At 37.5% G+C, this 23686-nt stretch overlaps 1 protein-coding gene and 1 pseudogene across 2 annotated transcripts in view; both read right to left on the bottom strand.

Moving 5' to 3' along the window:
• LOC311620775 (neurofilament light polypeptide-like) overlaps nt 1-23686 on the bottom strand; it is a 1158328-nt pseudogene that overhangs the window by 110959 nt on the left and 1023683 nt on the right. The window lies entirely within an intron of this gene.
• SEC23A (SEC23 homolog A, COPII coat complex component) overlaps nt 1-23686 on the bottom strand; it is a 78826-nt gene that overhangs the window by 24076 nt on the left and 31064 nt on the right. Inside the window, exons 10-15 of the mRNA XM_084868446.1 lie at nt 17454-17577; nt 16091-16171; nt 12625-12714; nt 10654-10760; nt 3373-3526; nt 7-84 (exon numbers count right to left, since the gene is read on the bottom strand). Coding sequence (XP_084724572.1) covers nt 7-84; nt 3373-3526; nt 10654-10760; nt 12625-12714; nt 16091-16171; nt 17454-17577 — 634 coding nt within the window. The remainder of the gene's footprint in view (nt 1-6; nt 85-3372; nt 3527-10653; nt 10761-12624; nt 12715-16090; nt 16172-17453; nt 17578-23686) is intronic.

Below are 23686 nucleotides of genomic sequence, written 5' to 3'. Positions count from 1 at the left end.
ACTCACCTGTGGATAAAGGGAGAAAGTTTCTGAAAATCTGAAGGAACTTGGATCATCTTTGTGATACTCTCCAAATTTCTGACACTAAATAAAATAAAACATGTTAGTAACATAATTCCTGGCATACAATTAAAACTGTAGCCTATATATATTCTATTTTAAAAAGCTATTATCCTTTAGGAGGCAGACATTTGATATAGGCTAAAATTGGAATATTACTTATAGACTTACTAAAAGACTTATTACAACCAAAGGAATGTACTATATCATTCATGTGTTTATATATGCCTTATAGGGCATATAAAAAGGCATAATTGATTTGATTACATTTTTTTGGCTTCCAGGAAAAATCACTTCAGAACTACTGTTATCCAAAGAATAGAAATGCTATAGTTGTAGAGCCAATCCTTAGAAAACAAATCTTACTATTGAAAATAAAGGAGTATGGCAGGCTCCAATGTTTCCTAATTATACTTCACTGGTGAAACTTATAGATTAAAATAATAATTTTCACTGTCCAATATGATAGTCACTACCTGCATGTGGTAATTTAAAGTAATTAATTTTTTTTTAAATTCAGTTCCTTGGTTGCAATAGTTATACAGGGGTGGGCAAAATAGGTTTATAGTTGTAATAAAAATAAATAATACAGTAATGAATAAGTAACACAGGATATACTGTTTCACATACTCACAACTATAAACCCACTTTTGCCCACCTCTGTATTGGAAGAGCTCTATAGCTACATGTGGGTAATAGTTCCATATGAACAATGCAAACTATAGGTATTTTCACCACTGCAGAAAGTTCTCTTGGATAGTGCTGACCTAGTATATCTAATACCTTGAAAAGATGTGAAAAAGCCAATATATCAGGCATTATTCAGAACATCAAATCACATTTATTAAGTATACATATTTCCTATTGTACATAGGATTCTATTACAATAAAACATTAGGGAGAGAAATCAAGATGGTGGCATAGGTAAAACCCTGAACTTGCTGCCTTGCACAACCATTTCAAAACTACAACTAAAAGACAAAGTGAACATCATCCAGAACGTCAGGAAGGCTGGGTGAGTGAAAATTTTACAGCTAGAAGGGAAGACAACAGCACACTGACACTGAGAGGAGAGGAGGTGTGGAAGTAAATAACAGAGGTACAGAGGCATGTGCACAAAAAGGACTGGCAACTGAGTACATTGTTGTCTTTTTCAATCGGGAGGAAGACACAAGCTCCCAATGGCTCTGAACTCCAGTTCTGAGCAACATTCTGGGAACCCAGACTCATATGGGGGGGAAACTGGTGTTTGGCATTGGGCCGGAACACAAGGATGGCTTTCTCTCAGAGGTGCTTGCAGCAATTACCAAGGGATACTGAGACCCGGGGGCCATTTAGGGCAGGGCTGAAGGTCAGCCATTGCTGTTTACTCTGCCTTGTTGATTCCCTGAGACCCCGCCACCCAATTTACAACAGCACCCCAGCTGTTCACAGAGACTTTTGCATATGAATGGCCTGGCCCTTTGCAATTTAAAATTACCTAACAAACAGTAGCTGGGTCAGAGAGCACTGAAACTTCAAAAAAAGGCTCAAAGCTCCACAGTAGCTTGCATTGATTCACAGCTGAGGCTCATCTGGGCACCTCCAAACCCCAAACAAAGAAGAGGAATCTGCAGATCTCTCCGTAGCTCCTGCTGGGTGGCCTCAGGCAGAAGCTAAATTTGCAACTTCTTGGAGAGCCAAGAGCCAGTGTACCAACAGTGATCAGAGTGGGACCATCCAGATTACAACTCCTCAGATCCATAAGAAACACACTCAGGGGACAGACTCAGTGAGCACCAAAGCCCCACTGAAGCAAATCTTATCTCATAAGGGTGTCTCCAGCACAGAATTTCTCCCACTGTAGACATAACTGATCATCACAGCCAACTGGCCTGGAGCTCAATTTCTCCCAGTGATACCAACAACACTTAAGGCTTAACTATAACTGTGCACCCAGCTCACAAAAGGATGCACCAAGAGTATCCACCTCAGGTAATTGGGGAGGCTGAGACAGTGGGCCCTAAAGGACACCTAGCACACAAAGCCACTCTATTAACTCAGGGAAGCATCCAAAATGCAGAGACAAAGAAACAGGTGACAAATGAAAGAAATGGAGGGAAACAAACTACTGGATACAGAGTTCAAAACCACGATTATAAGGCTACTCAAGAATCTTCTAGAAACAACTGATAAATTTAGTGAGACCCTCGAGGATATGAAAAAGGACCAACGAGAAATTAAACATACACTGACTGAAATAAAGAATAACATACAGAGACAGCAGACTAGAGGATCCCAAAAATCAAGTGAAAGATTTGAAATACAAAGAATCAGAAAACGCGCAACCAGAAAAGCAAAAAGAAAAAAGAATCCAAAAATATGAAGATAGTGTAAGAAGCCTCTGGGACAACTTCATGCATACCAACATCTGAATTATGGGCGTGCCAGAAGAAGAGAGCGAGCAAGATATTGAAAACCTATTGGAAGAAATAGTGACAGAAAACTTTCCCCCAACCTGGTGAAAGAAATAGACTTACAAGTACAGGAAGCACAGCGAATCCCAAACAAAAGGAATCCAAAGAGGATCACACAAGACACATCATAATAAAAATGCCAAGAGCAAAATACAAAGAAAGAATCTTAAAGCAGCAAGAGAAAAACTGTTAGTTACCTTCAAGGTAGGACCCATATAACTATCAGCTGATTTCTAAACAGAAACTATGCAGGCCAAAAGGGAATGGCAAGAAATATTCATTCAAAGTGATGAACAGCAAGAACCTACAACCAAGATTAGACTACCAGCTATCATTCAAAATGGAAGGTCAGATAAAGAGCTTCACAGTTAAGAAAAAGCTAAAGTAGTTCATCACTGCCAAACCAGTATTATATGAAATGCTGAAGGGTATTCTTTAAGAAAAGGAAGAAGAAGAAACAGGTAAAGATAAAAATTATGAACAACAAATACATAGCTATCAACAACGGAATCTAAAAATCAAGTGAATAAAAAATCTGATGCACTGAATAAACTGGTGAATATAATAGAATCAGGGGCATAGAAAGGGAGTGGACTGACAATTCTTGGGGGGGAAGGGAGTGTCATAGGGGGTGTGGGAATAGACTGGACAAAAATGGTACACCTATGGATGAGGACAGAGGGGAGCTATGGGGGGAAAAGAGGAACAACTGTAATAATATGATCAGTAAAGATTTATTAAACATAAACATAAATAAATGAGCTTTTTTTAAAAAAATAAAAGATTATCAGCAACAAATATTTACTACAGATAATGGCATACACAGATTAAGGAAAGCACGATGTTCACTACATACCAGTCGAATGAGCTGTCTGTCTAGCCATCTAAGCACATCTGGCCCTTCCTCTGTTTCTGCTCTATATATTGCCAGCCTGGCCATAAGAATGGCAGCAGCCTCCTGGTCAAAAGATGCAGCAATGTTCTGGATTTGAGTTTGAGCATCTGCCCAGCTAAAGACAAGAAGAAAACACAGAAATGCTTCTAAATTATTATATTCATAATATTGTAGTTGGGCTATCACACATAATTTAATTTAAAAGGTACATAAAATTACTCCAATATTTTAAAATTCCAATATTATCTAGATGACCTCTGACTGGGAATCAAACCCACCACTTTTTGGTGTATGGGAGGACACTCCAACTTCTTAACCACACCAGCCAGGCTACAAAGTGATGTTTTTGTTTGTTTCATCCTTTCACCTTTTTCACCCAGCACCAAAACCCCCTCCCCTCTGACAGCCATCAGTCTGTTATCTGTATCTAAAGTCTGTTTATATTTTCTTTGTCAGTTTATTTCGTTCATTAGATTTTACATATAAAAGAAATTACATGGTATTTGTCTTTCTCTGACTGGCTAATTTCACTTAGTATAATACTATTCAGTTCCATCCATGTTGTTGCAAAAGGGAAGATTTCCTTCTTTTTTTATAGCCATGTAGCATTCCATTGTGTAGAAGCTCATCTACTGATGGGAACTTGGGCTGCTTCTAAATCTTGGCAATTGTAAATAATGCTGCAATGAATATAGTAGTGCAAAAATTCTTTTAAATCTGTTTCAGAAGTCTTCAGATATATTCCCACAAGTGAAATTGCTGATCATATGGCAATTAGTTTCATTTTTGATTTTTTGAGATAATTCCTTACTGCTTTCTACAATAGCTGCACCAATCTGCATTCCTACCAACAGTGCACAGGGGTCTCATATTCTCATGAACAGTTGTTTATTGATTTTCTGATGACAGCCATTCTGACAGTTGTGAGGTGATATCTTATTGTACTTTAATTTGCATTTCTCTGATGACTAGTGACATTGAACATCTTTTCATTTGCCTATTGGCCTGCACGTGCCCTTTGGAAAAGTACCTATTCAGGTCCTTTGCCCATTTGGTATTTAATTATAGGTGTGGTTTTTTGGTGCTGAGTTCTATTAGTTTGTTATAAATTTTGGCTATGGACCCTTATCAAATGTGTCATTGGTGAATATGTTCTCCCAATCAGTGGGGTGTTTTTTCATTTTGTTGATGATGTCCTTTGCTGTGCAAACTTTTTTGTTTGATCCAGTCAAATTTGTTTCCTTTTTTCCTTTGTTTTCCATTGCTAGCAGCAATACATCAACAAAAAATATATATATCACTACAAGAAATGTCCAAGATTTCACTGCCAATTTTTTTTCTAGGATTTTTATGGTTTTGAGTCTAACATTTAAGTCTTTAATCCATTTTGAGGTTATTCTTGTGTATAATGTGAGAAGATGGTCTAGTTTCATGTTTTTGCATGTTTATATCCAATTTTCCAAACACCATTTATTGAGACTATAGTTACTCCATTATATGTTCTTTCCTACTTTGTCAAATATTAATTGTTCATAAAGGCATGGGTTTATTTCTGGACTCTCTATTCTGTTTCACTGATTTATATGTCTGTTTTAATGCCAGTATCATGCTGTTTTGATAACTATAGCCTTGTAATATATTTTGATATTAGGTAGCATGATTCCTCCAACTTCTTTTTTTCCTCAAGATTGCTGTGGCTATTCTGGGTCCAAATTTTGGGAATATTTGTTCTAGTTCTGTGAAATATGCCATTGATATCTTGGTATGAATTGCGTTGAATCTAGATTGCTTTGAGAATGGGCATTTTAATGATATTAATTCTTCCTATCCATAAACATGTTATATGTTTCAACTTATTTTTATATTATTCAATTCATTGTTCTGAATCTTAAGTTTCAAGGACAGATCTTTTACATCCTTGGTTAAATTTATTCCTAGAGATTTTTTTTTTAATGCACTTGTAAATAGGTGTTATGTTTTATTTTCTTAGTTTCACTTTGGTGTAAATAAATGCAACTGATTTCTGGATAATTATTTTGTATCCTGTTACTTTACTGAGTTAATTTAGCAGTTTTAGTAGTTTTTCAGTGGAATCTTTAGGGCTTTCTTTATACAGTACCATATCATCTCCAAATAATGAGTTTTCTACCTTTTCAATTTGGATGCCTTTTATTTCTTGTCTAACTGCTGTGGCTAGGACTTCCAGTACTATCCTACATAATAAAAGTATAATATGCAAATTGACCAAACAGTGGAATGACTGGTCGCTATGATATGCACTGACTACCAGGGGGCAGATGCTCAACACAGAAGCGAAGGGCCCTGAGAGAGCCCCGGAGTGCAAGAAGGTACAGACCAGGCTGAGGGCCCTGCCCCCACCCAGTGCATGAATCTCGTGCACTGGTTCTCTAGTTTTGAATAAGATTTGTGAAAGTAGACATCCCTGTCTTGTTCTGGATCTTAAAACAAACGCTTGTAGTTTTTACCCACTGAGTATGTGGGTTTATGTATAGCCTTTATTATGTTGAGGTATGTTCTCTCCTTTCCTCCTTTGCTGAGAGTTTATATCATAAAAGGGTGTTAGACTTTATAAAATTCTTTTTCTGCATCTATTGATATGATCGTGTGGTTTTTAACCTTCATTCTCTTCATGTGGTATATCAAGTTTATTGATTTGTAGATATTGTACCAAACTTGCATACCTGGAATAAATCCCACTTGAGCATGGTGTACTATATTTTTAATGTATTGCTGGTTCTGGTTTACTAATATTTTTCTGAGGACTTTAGCACCTATGTTCATCAGGGATACTGGCCAATAATTTTCTTTCATTCTAATGTCTATATCTGATTTTGGAGTTAGCATCATGCTGGCCTCATAAAAAAGACCTTGGAATTGTTTCCTCCTCTTGAATTTTTTGGAATAGTTTGAGAAGGATGGGTTAGTTTTTTAAATATTCAGTAAAATTTACCTTTGAAGCCATCAAGTCCAGAATTTTTGTTTGTTGAGTTTTATTATTGCTTCAATTTCACTAGTTATGCCCTGTCTATTCAGATTATCTGATTCTTCAAGATTCAGTTTTGGAAGACTGTACGTTTCTAGGAATTTACCCATTTCACACAGGTTGTCAAATTTTGTTGGCATATAGTTATTCATAATATTTTCTTTGTCTTTTTAATTTTTAATATATTTTATTGATTTTTTACAGAGAGGGAGATAGAGAGCTAGAAACGTCGATGAGAGAGAAACATCGACCAGCTGCCTCATAATATTTTCATACAGTCCTTTGAATTCCTTTAGTATCAGTTGTTACTTCTCTTTCATTCCTGATTTTATTCATTTGAGCCTCTCTCTTTTTTTCTTTTTTTTTTCTTTTTCTTTTCTTTTATTTTCAATTTTAAATACATCTTTATTGTTCAGATTATTAAAAATGTTCCTCTTTTTTCCCCCTCCATTGTTCCCCTCCAACAGGTTCCCACCCCACCCTCTGCCCTTTCCCCACCCCCACATTGTCCTCATCCACAGGTGCACAGCTTTTGTTCAGTCTCTTCCCACATTCCCCCACTACCTTTTTCCTGAGAATCGTCAGTCCTTACATACCTATGATTCTATTATATTCAACAGTTAATATTGTTCATCAGATTTTTTAATTCCCTTGGTTTTTAGATTCTCTTGTTGATAGTTACGTATTTGTTGTTCATAGTTTTTATCTTTATTTACTTTCTCTTCTGAAAGAACCCCCTTCAGCAATTCATATAATTCTGGTTTGGCGGTGATGAACTCCTTTAGCTTTTTTTTATTTGTGAAGCTCTTTATCTGGCCTTCGATTCTGAGTGATAGCTTTTCTGGTAGAGTATTTTTGGCCGTAGGTTCTTGCTATTCATCACCTTGAATATTTCTTGCCATTCCCGTCTGGCCTGCATGGTTTCTGTTGAGAAATCAGCTGACAATCGTATGGGTGCTCCTTTATAGGTAACTGCCTGCTTTTCTCTTGCTGCTTTTAATATTCTCTTTGTCTTTTGCTCTTAGCATTTTAATTATGATGTGTCTTGATGTGGTCCTCTTTGGATTCCTTTTGTTTGGGGTTCTGTGCACTTCCTAGACTTGTAAGTCTATTTCTTTCACCAGGTGGGGGAGTTTTCTGTCAATATTTCCTTCAGTATGTTTTCGATATCTTGCTCTCTCTCATCTTCTGGGACCCCCATAATTCTGATGTTGGTTCACTTGAAGTTGTCCCAGAGGCTTCTTACACTATCTTCAACTTTCTGGATTCTCTTCCCTTCTTGCTTCTGCAGAGGAGTGTCCTCTGGCTCTTCGTGTTCCAAATCTAGTGATCTTCCATTCTGTTTTTAGAACTCTGTATAATATTTTTATTTCAGACAATGTATTCTTTATTTCTAGTTGATCCCTTTTCATATCCTCAAAGATCTCATTTATTTTATGGGCCTTTTCAAGGAAATTCTTGAAAAACCTTATAACTGTGGTTTTGAACTCAATGTCCATTCTTTTACGTTCCTCGATTTCCTTCCTTTGTGTCCTGATTCTTCTCTGCATTTTAGCTGCTTCCCTGATTTGATGGAATAGCTTTGTGTGCTAGGTGTCCTGGCAGAGCCTAGTAGCACAGCCTTCCCAGTTACCTGAGGTGGACAGTCTTGGCGCAGCCCTTTGTGGGCTGTGTGTGCAGTCTTGTTGTTAAGCCTTGCTTGTTGTTGGTATCACTGGGGAGAGATGATCTCCAAGCCAACTGGCTGTGAGGATCAGCAGTGCTCAGCTAGGAGGGCTTCTGTGCTCAGCTTGGATGGGGCAGAATCTTGGGGTGGCACAGACAAGCTTTGGTTCCCAGTCAGTCCCGCCTTGGGAAAGTCCTATTCGCGGCAAGTCCCGCAAGACTGGCTGTATGCCTGCGCACCTCTTGGGGAAAGGATGTTCTCGAGTTTTGCCTACTCCCTGACAGCCAGTTTTTTCCCAGCTCAGAGTTGTCTCTCAGTTCAGTTGGGAGTTTTTTTTGTTTGTTTGTTTGTTTTGGTTTTTTTCTCCCGAACAAGAAAGCTAGCCACTGGAAGGGCTTCTGTGCTCCGCTTGGATGGGGCAGAGTCTCGGTGTGGTGCAGACAAGCTTTGGTTTCCCGTCAGCCCCTCCCTAAGAGTGTCCGGTTCTTGAGTCCTGCAGTAATGGCTGTTTGCCACACGCACCTCCGAGAGAGCTTGCCCACTGCCTGACAGTCCAACCTCTCCCTGACTGGGGCTGTCTATCAGAGCAATAGGGCGGTTCTATTTTCCTCCCGAACATGAAAGCCAGCCGCGCATTAGCTGCCCGCCCTTTCCACACGCCGGGAGTAAGCCAGCAGCAAACTTGGGGTCCACCTTTTCCGCACGCACAGATCTCTACACCTCCAGTTTCTGAGGCTCAGCGTCCCTTCTCTTCCCTTCCTAGATGGTAGAGCTTCCTCTCAGCCAGCCATCTGGTGTTTCGGGTAATGTTTCCTCTGTTTTCCAGTTGTAAATTTAAAATTGTTGGTAGGCTGCATTTAGGTGTCTACCTTATGCCGCCATTTTGGTTTCTCCCTCTTTTTTTCTTGGTAAGTCTAGTTAAAGGTTTGTCAATCTTATTTATCTTTTTCAAAGAAACAACTCTTGGTTTTATTGATTGCTTCATTGCTTTTTAAACTTTATTTCTACTCTGGTCTTTATTATTTCCTTTCTTCTACTCACTTTGGGCTTTATATGTTCTCTTTCTAGTTCCTTTAAGTGTAGAATTAGATTGTTCTTATTTTTTTTATATACAAGCATGACTTTATTATTATATATTTTTTAATCTTTATTGTTGAAAGTATTATATAGTTCTTTTTTCTTCCATTAACCTCTTCCAGCCCACTCCCATTCATCCCAGCCAGGCCATCACTACCCCATTGTCTGTGTCCACAAGTTCTACATAACTTGTTCATTGGTTGATCTCTTCCCATCCACTCTCGCCTGCTTTCCTTCTGTGTTTGACAGACTGTTCATGTTTCTATGTCTCTGGGTCTATTTTTGTTCATCGGTTTATTTGGTTCATTAGATTCCACATGAGTGAGATCATGATACTTCTCTTACTCTGACTGGTTTATTTCGCTTAGCATAATACTCTCCAAGTCTATCCATTCTGTCGCAAATGGAAAGTATTCGTTCTTTTTTATTGCCACCTACTATTCCATTGTGTAAATATACCATAGTTTTTTATTCACTCTTCTGTTGATGGGCACTTAGGCAGATTTCAATCATAGCTGTTATAACTTGCACTGCTATGAACATAGGGGTATATATATCCTTTCTGATGAATGTTTCAGGTTTCCTAGGCTATACTACTAGAAGTGAGATCATTTAGTCAAATGCAGGTTTCATTTTTAATTTTTTGAGGAAACTCCATATTGTTTGCCATAACAACTCCATATTGGCTGCATTAGCCTATATTCCCACCAGCAATGTACTGGGGTTCCCTTTTCTCCACAACCTATCCAACACTTGTTGTTTGTTGATAATGGTCATTTTTACAGGTGTGAGGTGATATCTCATTGTCATTTTGATTTGCATCTCTTGGATGATTAATGACTTTGAGCATTTTTTTCATTTCTCTTAGCTTTCTGTATGTCCACTTTTGTGAAGTGTCTATTTAGGTCCTTTGCCCATTTTTAAATTGAATTGTTTGTCTTCCTTTTGTTAAGTTGTATGAGTTCCCTATGTATTTTGTTGAGTAAACCCTCATTAGATGTATCATTGGCAAATATGTTCTCTCATACAGTGGGCTCTTGTTATTTTCTTCATGGCATCTTTTGCAGTGCAAAAGCTTTTTATTTTAATGCTAGAGGCCCAGTGCATGAATTCATGCACAGGTGGGGTCTGGCCTGTCGGGATGAGGAAACAGTAGGAGGTTGGCCAGCCAATCGCGGTGGACTGGTTGGGGGGTAGGGCCACAGGCGATTGGCTGGTAGACTCTATCCCTAATTGGGGGGTGGTAAGGGGTGGTCCGGCTGTCGGGAGGGGCTGTGGGCAGCGGGCTGGCCTGCCCGGCCACCAAATGAGGTGGGGTTGGGGCAATTGAGGGTCAGCAGCTAGGGGAGGGGTTATGGGACGTTGGCCAGCCAGCCTCACCCCCAAATGGTGTGGGAAAGCAACTAGAGGGTGGAACTGGCTGGAACCCAGTTTGGAAGAGCACAATCCAGAATGGTGTTGATATGTAAATTAAATCTCTAACAAATCAACTTACTTCCTTGCAATGGTGGTCACTCGAATGCGTCTCTGCCCACTTGAATGCTGATACTGAGTCACAAACTGAATTGCACCACGCCCTCCTTGAGGAATTGGAGCATTATGCTGTTTAAAAGAGTAAAAATAAACAAAATCTATTATGTTGTTGTCATTTAGTCATTGACTGCATATCCTAGCACTAATAAAATAAATTCTAATATTGATTAAAGGATTTTTTTACAGTACATACAAAACAGTTGTAATATGTCACATAAAAGAGAACTGGATTTGGCAAAGGGGGAGAATGATGAAGGATAAGAGTTCAAGTAGGATATCAATTTCATGTAATACATAATTCAGAAGGATATGAAAAAAGAAATTAAAGGAGAAGTGTAAAAAATTAATGGATAAGGAAAGGGATGAGGTAATTTTGCCTAACAGTAATTGGAAATAGAAACTGAACTAAGTCATACTCCCCTGTGAGTGTAAAATGAAAACAGAACTTTTAGGAAGATAATCACATGATGAACAGCTGACCAATAGAAAACTATTTTTTTAATATATTTTATTGATTTTTTTTACAGAGAGGAAGGGAGAGAGATAGAGTTAGAAACATCAATGAGAGAGAAACATCGATCAGCTGCCTCCTGCACATCCTGCACTGGGAATGTGCCCACAACCAAGGTATATGCCCTTGACTGGAATCGAACCCGGGACCTTTCAGTCCGCAGGCCGACACTCTTTCCACTGAGCCAAACCTGTTTCAGCTAGAAAACTATTAATGAGAAGAGAGTAATGATTATAGTAATGATCCTCAGAAAGAAATAGCAAGTAGTTAAAAGGAAAACTTCATGCCCTTTGATGATATTCTTGCTTTGATTTTGGTTTGTTTTGGTCAATATCAGCCATTATATTTCCCCCAAATTTTAACTGTTAAAAAAAAAATCTTAGAAAGGCTGTTAATTGTCTGTGATTCATTTTATGCCTAATAACTACTGGTATATAAATCAGTAATTTATACATTAAATGATTTAATGTGTGTGTGTATATATATATATATGTGTGTGTGTGTGTGTGTGTGTGTGTAGTGTATATATACGTGTGTGTGTCTGTGTGTGTGTGTGTGTGTGTGTGTGTGTGTGAGAGAGAGACAGAGAGAGAGAGAGAGAGAGAGAGATTTAATATAACTTCATCCTATAGCAAAAAAAATCTTTCCAGTTATTGGAATTTTTTTAAATGTTTACTTTATTGATTTTTAGAGAAGTAAGAGGAAGAGATAGAAACCTCAATCTCATTGATTGGCTGCCTTCTGTACACCCCTACGAGGGAATAGAGCCCGCAACCTGGGCATGTGACCTGACCAAGAATCAAACTGTGACCTGGTTCATAGTTGATGCTCAACCACTTAGCACACCAGCTGGGCCAAATATTGGCATCTTTACCTAGTAATTTTTTTCTATGTGTTTTCACATATTAAACTTTCTTATGCTCGCTTCAGCAGTGCACATACTAAAATGGAATAATACACAGAAGGTTAGCATAGCCCCAGTGCAATAATGACACACAAATTTGTTAAGAATTCCAGATTTTAAAAAATATATAAGGGGGGGAATCCTTGTCGGACTCACATATCATTATATATATGTACCTTGTCACAATTAGGAGCTAGATATCAAATTACAAAAACGCATAATTAGGACAAAATTTAAGATTTTACTTACGCTTCAATTTTATATTTAAAAACAAAAATGGAGACTAAATTGGGTTGCCCAAGGTTGGACATTTGCCAGTTTCCCTGACATCTCTTTCTGTTACAGTATGTCCTCTCACAAGAAGTTTAACTTTGAAAAATAGAAAATAATAAGTACTCCAAAATAGAATGAGCTTTGGGTTATATTTACTATTGGAAGAAAAAATTCGAAAAAATCATGGCCTAAATTAAGTACTTGTTTAAATATACGCTTCAATATTCCAATATAAAGAGTCATACCTGATTGACAACCTCAAAATATATGGCTAAGGTTGTAGTGGGACTAAGCCCACATATCTTCCATTGACAAGTGCCACCTGTTCCTATCTCCTGTAGAAAAAAATATAACACGTTTGAAAACTAGACAACATAATTTATTACTATAATATATACCAACGTGAAAAGAGGGGAAATAAAATCTCCAGTAAGAAAAAATCAATTTCAGGTTTCTAACAAATTCATTGAATATTAAAAAATTAAACATTTTAAATCATATAAAATATACATAAAATAAAATTAAGCAACTTTTACACAATAAAATTATAAAATAATTCACATTTATGCCAACTAAATACACAAGTGTTGATATAAGTTTTCCATATTATAGACTTTCAAAAAGTATATTCCACTGGATGAATTACAACTAAATCCTTCTATCAAATTATTTGATATGTGTAAAGAAATAGTGATTTAACACATAATATACGCACATAAGAATATAGGTTCTCAAAAAAAAAAAAAAAAAGAATACAAGTTCTCTGGATCAGAACTGCTAAGCAGGCTTATTCCCAAGAAAAAATTTAAGAAATAAATATTCATCATGTAAACTACTTAATATTCATTTTCAACTCATTTTAAAGATGTTTACCCACTTTGTGTTATTTATCCCATCATCCTCTCTACAGTAACAGTACATAATTCTACAATTTTTAAGTGCATTATACATCCACTAAATGGAATAATAAGTATGGAATTGAAACGTAAGACTATCTAATTTGTTTATTTTGTTGTAGATTCTACTAACAAAAAAATTCAGAGAAACCAAGATGGTGGCATAGGTAAGCACCTAAACTGCTGCCTCACACAACAATTTCAAAACTACAACTAAATGACAGAATGGACATCATCCAGAACCACAGGAAAGCTGGCTCCATGGAAATTCTACAACTAGAAGGAAAGAGAAAAGCTCAATGGAGAATCAGAAGAGTTACAAAGGGCTGAGGTACGAAGACACGTGCGCAGAGAGGAAGGGCAGATGAGTGCCTGGCTGGCTTTCTCTGGAGGGAGAAAGAAGCTCCTGACTGCACTGAACCCCAAATGTGGGCAAAACCCTGTGGACCCAGGCTCATAAGGGGGAGTCTGGACTATCAAGTAGAGAGAAAGGCACACAGAGACTTGGAGACTTGGAGGAGCCATGGTGGGTAGGGTTCTGGAAGTGCACATACAGAAGTGCATGCAGAGAGGAATGACTGCTGAGGTTGCCACGGGCTTTCCCTAGCGAGAGGGAGTCAGAAGCTCCCAACTGCACTGAACTCCAGTTGCAAGAGAAAATCTGGGAATCCAGATTCATTGGGGGAGAAACTGGACTGTCTGAAAGTCGAGGGCAACTTTCTCTCAGAGGTGCTTGCAGCAATTACCAAGGGACACTGAGACTGAGGGACCTCAATGGGCAGGGCTTAGGGGAAGCCAAGACTGCCTGCTCAGTTCTGAGACTCCACCCCATCCAAGCTGAGCATAGAGGCTTTTGCAATTTTGCAAGTCTGGTCCCATAAGGCTGTCTACAGCACAGAAGTTCTCCTGGCATAGACACAGCTGATCCTTACAGCCAATTGGCCTGAAGCTCAATTCCTCTCAGTGATATCAACAACAATCAAGACTTAACTACATCAAGGTTGTACACACAGTCCACAAATGGGTGCACCAAAAGTGTCCACCTCAGGTAACTGGGGAGGCTAACCAACTAGGCGATGTAGGACATCTAGCACAAAAGGCCACCCAATCAACTCAAGGAAGCAGCGAAAATGCAGAGAAAAAGAAACAGATCACAAACAAAAGAAATGGAGGAAAACAAACGAATGGATATAGAGTTCAAAACCACAGTTATAAGGTTTATCAAGAATTTCCTAGAGAAGGCCAATAAATTTAGCAAGACCCTCGAGGATATGAAAAAGGACCAACTAGAAATTAAATATACACTGACTAAAATAAAGAATAATATACAGAGACCTAACAGCAGACTAGAGGAACATGAGAATCAAGTCAAAGATTTGAAATACAAAGAAGCAAAAAACACTCAACTGGGAAAGAAAAAAGGAAAAAGAATAAAAAAATTTGAAGTTAGTGTAAGAAGCCTCTGGGACAACTTCAAGCGAACCAACATCTGAATAATGGGCGTGCCAGAAGAAGAGAGAGAGCAAGATATTGAAAACATATTAGAAGAAACAATGACAGAAAACTTTCCCCACCTGGTGAAAGAAATAGACTTACAAGTTCAGGAAGTACAGAAAACCCCGAACAAAAGGAATCCAAAGAGGACCACACCAAGACACATCATATTAAAATGCCAAGAGCAAAAGACAAAGAGACAATATTAAAAGCAGCAAGAGAAAAACAGTTATCTACAAAGGAGCACCCAAAGGATTGTCAGCTGATTTATCAACAGAAACTATGCAGGCCAGAAGGGAGTGGCAAGAAATATTCAAAGTGATAAATAGCAAGAAACTACAAGCAAGATTAGTCTACCCAGCAAAGCTATCATTCAGAATTGAAGGTCAGATAAAGAGCTTCACAGATAAGAAAAAGCTAAAGGATTTCATCAACACCAAACTAGTATTATATGAAATGCAAAGAGGAAGAAAAAAAAAAAGTAAAGATAAAAATTATGAACAAATACATATCTATCAACAAGTGAATCTAAAAATCAAGTGAATTAGAAATCTGATAAACAGAATAAAATTGTGAATATAATAGAATCAGGGGTATAGAAAGGGAGTGGACTGATAATTCTCAGGAGGAAAGGAAAGTAACTGGACAAAAATGGTATACCTATGTATGAGGACAGTGGCGGGGAGGTAAGGGTAGAGTGTGGGGTGGGAACTAGGTGGAGGGGAACTATAGGGGGAAATGGAGAAACAATTGTAATAATCTGAACAAAGATTAATTTTTTTTTTAATTCCCAAAAAAATTCAGAATTAATTTTGATTTTCAGAAGTCTCCAAATTTCAAAATCATGGTGGTTGTTTTTCAGGCATACTGGGGTAAGGAATAACTTAGACGTAAAAAACAAAAGTTTTAACTTAGGAGTGTGTGGCAAAAGGGGTATTCGCACATAGCAATTACAAAGAGAGGTATACCAATAGAAGCTGAGCCACATTCTACTAAAAAAACTGAGTCCAGCTGAAACCGGTTTGGCTCAGTGGATAGAGCGTCGGTCTGCGGACTGGTCCCAGGTTCAATTCTGGTCAGGGGCATGTACATTGGTTGCGGGTACATCCCCAGTGGGGGTTGTGCAGGAGGCAGCTGGTCAATGTCCCTCTCTCTCATCGATGTTTCTAGCTCTCTGTAAAAAATCAATAAAATATTTATTTTTTTTAAACTGAGTCCACACAATATTTTTAAAGCAATGCAATAAGGTGCCACCCAGGTCTCTATTGGTTCTGTCCTAAAAATTAAACTGTACTTTATTTTCAGAATAAAGGTGACTTACATTTTCAGACACACAGGGTCCTTTAGAATTGAGAGACACACAGGGTCCAATAGCTCCTGAAACTTTTATTTCCCTTGAGGTCTGCAAATAAAAATATAGTACACTTTGGTGTACTCAAAGATAAGCTCAAACATTCAACTATAAGTATTTAGGAATAAATATTTTCTTACACAGTTAAAGTTCAATGAAAATACACTAATGTTAAAATAATTAATCAGTGAGCACTTCTATGTTAACTTCCAAATTTAAAATCTAGCCTTGACCTAACATTAATCCTCCTCTATTTCAGTTGCCCAGAGGAGGTCTCCATTTGATAACTCATCCTCAATTAAATATCATACCATACCCAAAATACGTCCTAACTCAAAACCTTAGACACCAGCTTCTATTTTTCCTTAACCTTCAATAACTGCTTCAGCCTACACATGCATCTAAAAACTGCAATCAACACAGAGAATTAAACTACTTCCCTTACATTCCAATACAAACCATCCACTCTCCAAATATACTGTGCTGATCCTCACCTCTGTGTCTCTCCTCACACTGGGCTCCTGACTAAAATGCATTCTCTTCAACCAACTTAAATACCATTTCTGCCATTTTCAAAATCCAGTGTAAGTCACGATAAAATTGTTTATTTTCTGGGATAAACTGTATCCCGAATGCATTCACCTTTCATTCCTAAATCTTTATAGCACTTTTATAATCTACTATTATTAAAATCTATTCCATATTAAACTTGTCTATCTATCAAAACTAAATCTATTTATAAGAAGACCTGATCTTTAGATATCCCTTATGATCTCTACAATTTCTTAGCTTAAAGCTGAACATTTAGCAAGCATTCAATAAAATAGCAAGAAATATTTAATGAAAATTCAGTATCAATGTGCTTTCAATGCACTTGATACTAGCACTAAACCTTTTAATATCAACAACCTACCAACTATAAAACAATTACTGATTATTCAAGTAGACCAGAAAAGGTTTCTCTTAAATTAGATAAAAATTATGCAATTTTAAAAAATCTAGCAGTAGCATAAGCAAATTCAGCCCTAAAAAAGATCAAATGCACTAAAAATGTTAAACCCTATATAAAAGAAAAAATAAAGTTAAAGCAAATTTTACCTAAATAATATCTTCTTTTCTAGCAAATATGCAGAAATGCTCAAGTAAACTTTCATTGTACATTTCATAATGAACAAAACATCTTGTTAATGAACAAAACATCTAACACTGGGTTTCAATATAATATAACCACTATTTTTAAAGCATATGTTGTATGTGATTAATGGTAAAATTATGATCAAGCCTACAAATTTATCTTGATAACATACCACACGTGTCAAGTTTTGCTTCTTACCTTTATTTCTAATGTACCACCAAAACCCATTTTAAACTGTCCATGTATATCTTTGGTGAAGACTCTTTGAAAAGTTTGCTTGAATAAGGAAGTATTAAAAGAATCACCCATTACCATGTATCCTCTGCATGGGAAAAAAAAACAAAAAACAATGTAGGTGACTCAAGTGTCTACATATGTGTTAAAACCAAAAATATAAATTACATCTTAGTACTACTCAAAATTTTTTAAATACTTCCTAAAATGTGCTACATTACCATTAATTTTTAAAACAAACATTTGATAACGTACTTACTGTACAAATAATCTAAACCCTGAGGGTAACTGCATTTTTAAAAAGTCCACACATAATAACATTCAAAACATGCAAAAGAGTACATAGTAACAAACGGGTTCCTCCCATCCAACTCACCCTATTCTCCATATTGGTGAAGATACCTGACTATTTACAGTCTGCATTCTCATTCTTTTTTTTTTTTTAATATATATTTTATTGATTTTTTACAAAGAGGAAGAGAAAGGGATAGAGTTAGAAACATCAATGAGAGAGAAACATCAATCAGCTGCCTCCTGCACATCCCCTATTGGGGATGTGCCCGCAACCAAGGTACATGCCCTTGATGGGAATCAAACCTGGGATCTTTCAGTCCGCAGGCCGACGCTCTATCCACTGAGCCAAACCAGTTTTGGTTGCATTCTCATTCTTAATAATAAATAGATGTATATGTGTGTATGTCTATATATGCAAAATTGTCCCTCTGTATGTCAATCGAAAGTTTGCATTATACCCAATGAGTGAGAGTAGGACATTGAGGAACCATTTTCATTTTATGTATTAACTAAAGGCCCGGTGCATGAAAATTCATGCACTGAAGGGGAGTCTCTCAGCCTGGCCTGCCCCCTCTCACAGTACGGGAGACCTCAGGGGCGGAAGGTGACCTGGTGATCAGGGGAAGGCGATGCCCCCATCACATTTCTGCTGCTGCCACTGCCAGCAGCACAAGCCTCAGCCAGCCCTGGTAACTTGAGCCTCGGGTGGCCCTGGAAGCTTGGCAGTTGCCATCCAAGGTTTGCTGTGCCTCAGGCCAGCCCTGGGTGGCTGGGGGCAGAAATGACTGGAATACTCCGGAGGCAGGCACATGGGGCAGCTGAACCCACCTGGGGGCAGTCCCGGCCATGCCTCATACCTGACACCCCAGCCGGGCTGAGGGGACTGGGCAACACCATCTTGAGGTGTGGCAGTCAATTAGCATATTCCCTAATTGGCTGTGGGTGCTGCCATCTTTGTGAGGGTGTGATGGTCAATTAGCATATCCCCTCTTTAATAGATAGGATATATTGTTAATCCTTTTTTTCAGTAAGCATGTACCTATTTTAACTTTTTAAAGTTTTAAGAAACAATAACTGTCAAAAACTATTCCAAGATTCTTCACTAATCAGCAAAAATCACATATTCTGTTGAAATATTTGACAACATATTCTGTTGAAAATGCTATGGAAAAACAGGCAGTCTCATACATTGCTAATAGAATAAAAAGTGTACAACCCCAATGCAAAAGAACTTGACAATATCTAACAAAATTACATATGATGTGTAGTTTCTCTTTAATCCAGCCATCCCACTATTAGAAATCTATCCCACAAATATTCTGGAAAAAATAAAAATTAAAGTATATACATAAGGCTATTCACTGAAGCACTTTTTGTAATAATAGAATATTGGAAATAATCCAGATTTCCATTTATTGAGACAAATTGAATAAAATATGGCACATCCACAAAATGGAGTAATACACTGCTATAGAACAATTTCTAATACAGAAGTGAAAAGTGGGGGAAGATGTGTAGATTTTCTATTTATATAAAAAGGGGGATACAGCCCTAACAGGTTTAGCTCAGTGGGCAGAGCACTCAAGGGTCTCTGAGGTTCGATTCTGGTCAAGGGCATGTGCCTTGGTTGCAGGTATATCCCCGGTGGGAGGTGTGCAGGAGGCAGCTGATAGATGTTTCTCTCTCATCAATGTTTCTAACTATCCCTCTCCCTTCCTCTCTGTAAAAAATCAACAAAATATATATTTTTTTAAAAGGATGGATACAAACACCCACATTCACATATGAATACAAATATTCACATATATTTGATCATATTCTAAAAACACTTTAAGTAGTTTTAAACAATAAAAAATTAAAATAGGCAAAAGAAAACTGATGTGCTATAATTAATAATAATTTTACTTTTGATAATATTAAAGTCTTGTTTTATACTATCTCTGATGCCATTATAGATTGTATCTTTTTAAATTTTATTTTCCTTATGTTACTGGTATCTATAATAATAAAGCATAATATGCTAATTAGACTGGATGTCCTCCTGGATGTCCTTCCAGACGACCTTCTGGACGAAGCTAAGACTGCTAGGGAAGACTGGGGCCTGGTTGCCTGCCGGCAGCCAGAGGGAAGCCTGGGAATCTGGAGGGAAGCTTGAGTCCCCAATGCCAAAGGGAAGCTGGTGCTGGCAGCTGGGGGAAGGAAGGCCTACTATTGCACGAATTTCATGCATCAGGCCTCTAGTATAAAAATATTATTGAATTTTGTACACTGACCTTGACCTAGAAGTCTTGACAATTTAACATATTAATTTTAAAAGTATATACATAGTTTGTATATAGATTCTTTCAATTTTTCTAGTTTTATAAACATGTCATCTATGACAATCTGTATTATCACTAAACTTGATAATGCATCCTAGATTAATGACAATTTACACGGCCCCACTTATCTGCTTCCTTTAACAGCAAACCTCTCTATTCACTTACTACTCACTGTGGCTCTTGTTCAAGCAACATTAATATCACCAAGGATCTTGCTTGAAAAGTAGAATTTCAAATCTAGATATACTAAACCCAGAATCTGTATTTTAACAAGATATCTAGCTAATCTGTGCATGTGAAAGTTTGGGAAGTTCTGGTCTATAACAGCTGCCTCCAATCCCCTTTGCTTGTTCTTTTTCTAATTCACTCTATGTCAACTTTCACTGCCCTTAGGAAGGTTACCATGACCTTTACAGAATTATATTTCATAATTTTACAATATCACCCATTTTTATAGTTTTTAAAAAAATCACTAATATTCTGACAGCTCCCATATTCAAATTTCCATCCCAAACCTATTCCTTGAATTCTAGGTTGCACATTATATCTGAGTGCCTACTAGACACCTCCTCATAGATGTCTACTGGCAACTTAAATCAAACATGTTCAAAAATAAACAACCAAACTTTCCCCCAAATACTTTTCCTCCCACAGTCTTATTCATTTCAATAAAGGGTAACCCAATTCTTCCAGTAAATTCCTTTGGTTTTCCCAAGCCCCAGATGCAATCTATCAGCAAATCATCTACCGTCTAACCCTAACCAGTTTGGCTCAGTAGATAAGAGCATCGTCCTGTGGATTCAAGGGTCCCAGGTTCGATTCTGGTCAAGGGCATATACCTTGGTTGCAGGCACATCCCCAGTAGGGAGTGTGCAGGAAGCAGCTGATCGATGTTTCTCTCTCATCGATGTTTATAACTCTCTATCCTTCTCCCTTCCTCTCTGTAAAATATCAGTAAAGTTTTTGTTTTGTTTTTAATCCTCTACCTTCTAAATATATTCAAAATCCAACCACTTCTCACCACTTGTCATGCTACCACCTGGTATTTCCTGTATTTCTATACAGTAAGACCTCATTCTTGGAAACTGAAATTTTAAGTGAAACAACCTATAACAAACCAATTTTACCACAGGCTAATTGATATAAACACAAATTAAGTTCCTATGGCATATTTCTGATGACAAAAATATCATCAAACTTCTAAATAAAGACTCAAAACATTTATAATGTTAAACATGGGAATAAATGTGAGTCATACATACATTTAAGAAAGATTAATAAAAACAAGGAAGATCATTTTTTCCAACCTACTTATTCCAGTTCAGAGTCAAGAGTGGCTGGAGCATATGATAATAGCTCAAGTATAAGGCAGACACCACCCTAGACAAGAAGCCCTCCCACTGCAGCATACATTCACACACACACACACACACACACACACACATTCACTCAGTTTGGGACATTTAGTCATACCAATTCTCTGAACATCTTTGGGATATGGGAGGACACTGGATTCCCTGAAGAAAAGCCATGCAGACATGGGGAGAACATGCAACTCCACAGACAGTAATCCCAGCCAGAAATCAAATTTTTTCCCTCACCAATCCTTATATAATAAAAGACTAATATGCAAATTGTCCCCTTGGTAGTTCGACTGACCAAGGATTTGACCACTCGTTATGATATGCATTGACCACAAAGGGGCAACAAGGAACGAAGGAAGGCCTCAGCTGGCAGCTGGCAGCAGAAAGGCCCAGGCCAGTAGCTGGCAGCGGGAGGAGGAAGGCCCCAGCCAGCAGCTGGCAGCCTAGGGAAGGAAGGTCCCAATCGGCCCTGATCACCAGCCAGGCCTACGGACCCTACCAGCGCACGAATTCTGTGCACCAGGTTTCTAGTTATAATGAAACAAAATGTTATCAGAGGACCTGCTGTACTCTTTCTGAAGGCAACTGAAGTCAGATGACCCTTTTAAAACAGTAAATCAGATCACATGACTCTCTGCTAAAAACTCTCCAATGACTTCCTATCTCAAAGTAAAATCCAAAGTCCTAATAATAGTCAAGGACCCTCACAATCTGTCCCCCCTCAACTTATCCTTGTTATTTCTCAAACACCCCAGGTATGTTCTCAACTTTGCACTGCACTTCCTATTCCCTCTGCTTAAAACACTCTTCCTTCATATATGCACATGGCTCACTTTCTTACTTCCTTAAATCTTTGCTAAACCATCACCTTCATTGAGGTCATTTCTTCTTCCCTATCTTAACTGCAAACCCCTATCTTCATTTCCTGACTTATTTTTCTCCCTAACATTTATCATCATCTGACATACTATCTACTTTACTTGTCTCATCTCCTCTTACTAAAATTGTGCATCCACACGTGACTAATTAAATTAGAATGTAAATTAACTAAAATTAAAAACTCAGTTTCTCAGTCACACTTGCTACAATGGACCAATAAAAAATTATGCTGAACAGTCCTGCAATAGAAGCTCCATGAGTGCGTATTTTCATATATGGTTCACTTCTGTATCTGCAGTACCTTAAACACACATTATATTTTCATTAATATTTATTAGATATATGCATTAAATAAAACTGAGAAATGAGTTGCCATGCCTAATTGAGTTTTTAACACCTAATTAAACTATCCCCAAAACATGTAATGGCTGCCTGCAAATGGAAGAGAAACACTTCCTAACTCACTCAATAAGGCCAGTATTACTCTGATACCAACAACAAAGATATCACAAGAAAGAAACTACAAATCAAGATATATCCCTTATGGAAACAGATGCAAAATTCTTCAATAACATACTAACAAATCCAATCTGGCAATACATAAAAAAAAAAAACATTATTCACAAGTTGGATTTATCCTAGGAATGCAAGATTGGTTTAATATACAAAAAATAAAACCACTGTAATATACCATATAAATAAAATGAAAAATAAAAATCATGTGACCATCTCCATGTCTGTAGAAAAAACATTTAATAAAATGCAACACTGTTTCCTGAAAACGAATTTCAACACTCTAGAATTAAATGGGAAATCTTCAACCTGATACAGGCATTTACAAAAACCCATAGCTAACATCATACTTAATGGTGAAAGATTACATGGTTTCCCACTAAGATCAAGCATAGGCAAATACAAAGAGAGAAAAATTAGTGATTGTCTAGGGCGGGAAAGAAAGGAAGAATGGGGAGTGACTGCTAATGGTACAGAGTTTCTCTCTGGGGTAATGCAGATATTCTAGAATAAAATTATGGTGATGGTTGCTCAATGTGTGACTATAGTAAAAAAAAAAAAAAAGAAAGAAAAGAAAAAAAACATTAAATTGTACTTAGATGAGTAAATTTTATGGTATATGAATTATATTTCAAAAAAATGTGAGCATAGTTCAGTGGTTGAGCATCAACCTATGAATCAGTAGGTCACAGTTTCATTCTCTATCAGGGCACAAGCCCAGATTGCAGGCTTGATCCCCAGTGGGAAGCATGCAGGAAGCAGCCAATGATTCTCCCTCATCATTGATGTTTCTCTCTCCTCACATCCCTTTCTGAAATCAATAAAA

The sequence above is a fragment of the Pipistrellus hanaki genome, assembly GCF_964339955.1.
Source record: "Pipistrellus hanaki genome assembly, chromosome: 1".
Lineage (NCBI taxonomy): Eukaryota > Metazoa > Chordata > Mammalia > Chiroptera > Vespertilionidae > Pipistrellus > Pipistrellus hanaki.
This window is presented reverse-complemented; position numbering and strand designations above follow the sequence as displayed.